Here is a 4,909-nt window from a genome sequence, read left to right as displayed (position 1 = left end):
GGTGCATAGATGGCGGTGCGTGGATGGAGGTGCATGTATGGCGGTGCGGGGATGGAGGTGCATATATGGCGGTGCGGGGATGGCGGTGCATATATGGCGGTGCGGGAATACGATGCTCACAGTCCGGGGACGAGGGTCTGTCTGTAGGTGGATGGCAGGCGCCGGATGCGATGGGTGGGATCGGACTCCTGCCGGCGGCTCGTTGTGTTTGTCGGTGAATGTTTAGGTGAATTCTGAGGGAATGTCGGTGATTAGTGACTCTGCTGCTGTATTAATCATCCACCTCAACACTAGGGGGCGCCCCAAGCAGTCTCCCATAGCAACCAATCAGAAATCACCGCTGCCCTTCAGACAGTAAGCTGGGAGCCGATTGGATCATTTATCTTCTGTGCTGCTGGGACGCCGTGCACCCCTCTGTAATAGAGGAACTCTGACCCGAGACTGGCCGTCCTCATCTGACCTGCCGCAGGCCACAGAGGCAATGGGCGGGGTTTATAGAACTGGCGCTGGATTGGACGGGGGGCGGTTGGTGTATATTTCCCGACATAAGTTTTATTTATAATACAACTTTCTGGTGATTTGGAATAAAAAGCAGAAAGTACAATAAATGCTGATTGTGGCGCCTGTTCTATAAATCCCCCGTTATCCTGCGTCCCGCCATCTTTCCTGCGTCCTCTGCATGGCGCCTTCCCTCATCCGCTGCATGATGTCACCTTCTATTGTCTATATTATACAATGTATATCAATGTATCCGTGTCACAGATCACAGTGTCATGTATGTAGGACACGGAGACCCCCCCCAGCCCCCCACACTGCGTACATACATCACATCCTATACTCCTATATACTCTCTATACACCTATATACTCCTATATACTCTCTATACACCTATATACTCTCTATACACCTATATACTCTCTATACACCTATATACTCTCTATACACCTATATACTCTCTATACACCTATGTACTCTCTATACACCTATGTACTCTCTATATACACCTATATACTCTCTATACACCTATGTACTCTCTATATACTCCTATATACTCTCTATACACCTATATACTCCTATATACTCTCTATACACCTATATACTCTCTATACACCTATATACTCTCTATACACCTATATACTCTCTATACACCTATATACTCTCTATACACCTATATACTCTCTATACACCTATATACTCTCTATACACCATTTATACTCTCTATACACCTATATACACCTATATACTCTCTATACACCTATATACTCTCTATATACACCTATATACTCTCTATACACCTATATACACCTATATACTCTTCATACACCTATATACTCTCTATATACTCTCTATATACTCCTATATACTCTCTATACACCTATACACCTATATACTCTCTATATACCCTCTATATACTCCTATATACTCTCTATATACTCTCTATATACTCCTATATACTCTCTATATAATCTCTATATACTCCTATATACTCTCTATATAATCTCTATATACTCTCTATATACTCCTATATACTCTCTATATACTCTCTATATACTCTCTCTATACACCTATATACTCTCTCTATACACCTATATACTCTCTATATACACCTATATACTCTCTATATACTCTCTATACACCTATGTACTCTCTATATAATCTCTATATACTCTCTATATACTCTCTATACACCTATATACTCTCTATATACTCTCTATATACTCCTATATACTCTCTATACACCTATATACTCTCTATATACTCTCTATATACTCCTATATACTCTCTATATACTCTCTATATACTCCTATATACTCTCTATATACTCTCTATATACTCTCTATATACTCCTATATACTCTCTATACACCTATATACTCTCTATATACTCTCTATATACTCTCTATATACTCTCTATATACTCCTATATACTCCTATATACTCCTATATACTCTCTATATACTCTCTATATACTCTCTATATACTCTCTATATACTCTCTATATACTCTCTATACACCTATATACTCTCTATATACTCTCTATATACTCCTATATACTCTCTATACACCTATATACTCTCTATATACTCTCTATATACTCCTATATACTCTCTATATACTCCTATATACTCTCTATATACTCTCTATATACCCTCTATACACCTATATACTCTCTATATACTCTCTATATACTCCTATATACTCTCTATATACTCTCTATATACTCCTATATACTCTCTATATACTCTCTATATACTCTCTATATACTCCTATATACTCTCTATATACTCTCTATATACTCCTATATACTCTCTATATACTCTCTATATACTCTTTTTATACTCCTATATACTCTCTATATACTCTCTATATACTCCTATATACTCTCTATATACTCTCTATATACTCTCTATATACTCCTATATACTCTCTATATACTCTCTATATACTCCCTATATACTCCTATATACTCTCTATATACTCTCTATATACTCCTATATACTCTCTATATACTCTCTATATACTCTCTATATACTCTCTATATACTCCTATATACTCTCTATATACTCTCTATATACTCTCTATATACTCTCTATATACTCCTATATACTCTCTATACACCTATATACTCTCTATATACTCTCTATATACTCTCTATATACTCTCTATATACTCCTATATACTCTCTATATACTCTCTATATACTCTCTATATACTCTCTATATACTCCTATATACTCTCTATATACTCTCTATATACTCTCTATATACTCTCTATATACTCTCTATATACTCTCTATATACTCTCTATATACTCTCTATATACTCTCTATATACTCTCTATATACTCCTATATACTCTCTATATACTCTCTATATACTCTCTATATACTCTCTATACACCTATATACTCCCTATATACTCTCTATACACCTATATACTCTCTATACACCTATATACTCTCTATACACCTATATACTCTCTATACACCTATATACTCTCTATACACCTATATACTCTCTATACACCTATATACTCTCTATACACCATTTATACTCTCTATACACCTATATACACCTATATACTCTCTATACACCTATATACTCTCTATATACACCTATATACTCTCTATACACCTATATACACCTATATACTCTTCATACACCTATATACTCACTATATACTCTCTATATACTCATATATACTCTCTATACACCTATACACCTATATACTCTCTATATACCCTCTATATACTCCTATATACTCTCTATATACTCTCTATATACTCCTATATACTCTCTATATAATCTCTATATACTCCTATATACTCTCTATATAATCTCTATATACTCTCTATATACTCCTATATACTCTCTATATACTCTCTATATACTCTCTCTATACACCTATATACTCTCTCTATACACCTATATACTCTCTATATACACCTATATACTCTCTATATACTCTCTATACACCTATGTACTCTCTATATAATCTCTATATACTCTCTATATACTCTCTATACACCTATATACTCTCTATATACTCTCTATATACTCCTATATACTCTCTATACACCTATATACTCTCTATATACTCCTATATACTCTCTATATACTCCTATATACTCTCTATACACCTATATACTCTCTATATACTCTCTATATACTCCTATCTACTCTCTATACACCTATATACTCTCTATATACTCTCTATATACTCCTATATACTCTCTATATACTCTCTATATACTCTCTATATACTCTCTATACACCTATATACTCTCTATATACTCTCTATACACCTATATACTCTCTATATACTCTCTATATACTCTCTATACACCTATATACTCTCTATATACTCTCTATATACTCCTATATACTCTCTATATACTCCTATATACTCTCTATATACTCCTATATACTCTCTATACACCTATATACTCTCTATATACTCTCTATATACTCCTATATACTCTCTATATACTCCTATATACTCTCTATATACTCTCTATATACCTTTCTTAGTACATAGACATCATATATATTGTCTGTACATTCGCTGTAGATATTGACCAGCTGTGAGTATATAGATGGGGTATATACATGTATGTTCTGCACACGGGCCGTGCCGTGTGTTCTGTATGTAACGTGTTCTCTGTTTTCTCCGGAGGCCGATGATACTTACATTCAGCTGAAGAAGGAGTTGGAGTATTTGGACCTCAAGGTAAATATTCTTCTCTCGTATCTTCCCGAGATTCTAACTGATTTTCCAGCCTTGTGAAGTCTTCTGGGGGCCCCGACGTGTCTGATGCGGGGGCCCGACGTACAGTGAAGGATTCTGGGACGAGATTGAAGAAATAGGTCACCAGCACTCCATGAGTTAAAATGAATGAGTCCTTTTAATGGACAATGATGTCACAGGAATCCAACATGAGCCGACGTTTCGGGGCCACACAGGGTCCCTTCCTCAAGGCAAGAGATGTGACGGTGCCATCCGTGAAGTTACTTCGAGCACCATCTATTTGATTGTTGGCCGGGACTGCTGAAAGGTGTGCGGAGGGCACCTCCATCAATTGCATCGGATTCTGGGACGAGACGTGTGACAGTCATCGTAGGATCACGGATCCCTCCACCGAAATATCGCTCCGTGTTCAGAGGGGGATTCTGTCCTATTATTGGGGGCCCCAGAACAATGACACACTGACACTTGGGGGCCCCAGAACAATGACACACTGACACTGGGGGCCCCAGAACAATGACACACTGACACTTGGGGGCCCCAGAACAATGACACACTGACACTTGGGGGTCCAGAACAATGACACACTGACACTTGGGGCCCCAGAACAAGGACACACTGACACTTGGGGGCCCCAGAACAATGACACACTGACACTTGGGGGTCC

The 4,909-nt window shown here is 37.2% G+C and overlaps 1 protein-coding gene across 1 annotated transcript in view; it reads left to right on the top strand.

The window, feature by feature from the left end:
* The window catches only part of PLEKHA7 (pleckstrin homology domain containing A7), a gene marked incomplete at its 5' end in the record, with an annotated part of 105,209 nt that overhangs the window by 81,890 nt on the left and 18,410 nt on the right, over window positions 1-4,909 (top strand). Inside the window, 1 exon segment of the mRNA XM_018572801.1 lies at window positions 4,174-4,227. Within this exon segment, the coding sequence (XP_018428303.1) occupies window positions 4,174-4,227 (54 nt within the window).

The sequence above is a fragment of the Nanorana parkeri genome, unplaced genomic scaffold (genome assembly GCF_000935625.1).
Source record: "Nanorana parkeri isolate BGI_ZX_2015 unplaced genomic scaffold, ASM93562v1 scaffold2136, whole genome shotgun sequence".
Classification (NCBI taxonomy): domain Eukaryota; kingdom Metazoa; phylum Chordata; class Amphibia; order Anura; family Dicroglossidae; genus Nanorana; species Nanorana parkeri.
The sequence above is the reverse complement of the archived record's forward strand: the minus strand, read 5'-3'. Positions and strand labels throughout refer to the sequence as shown.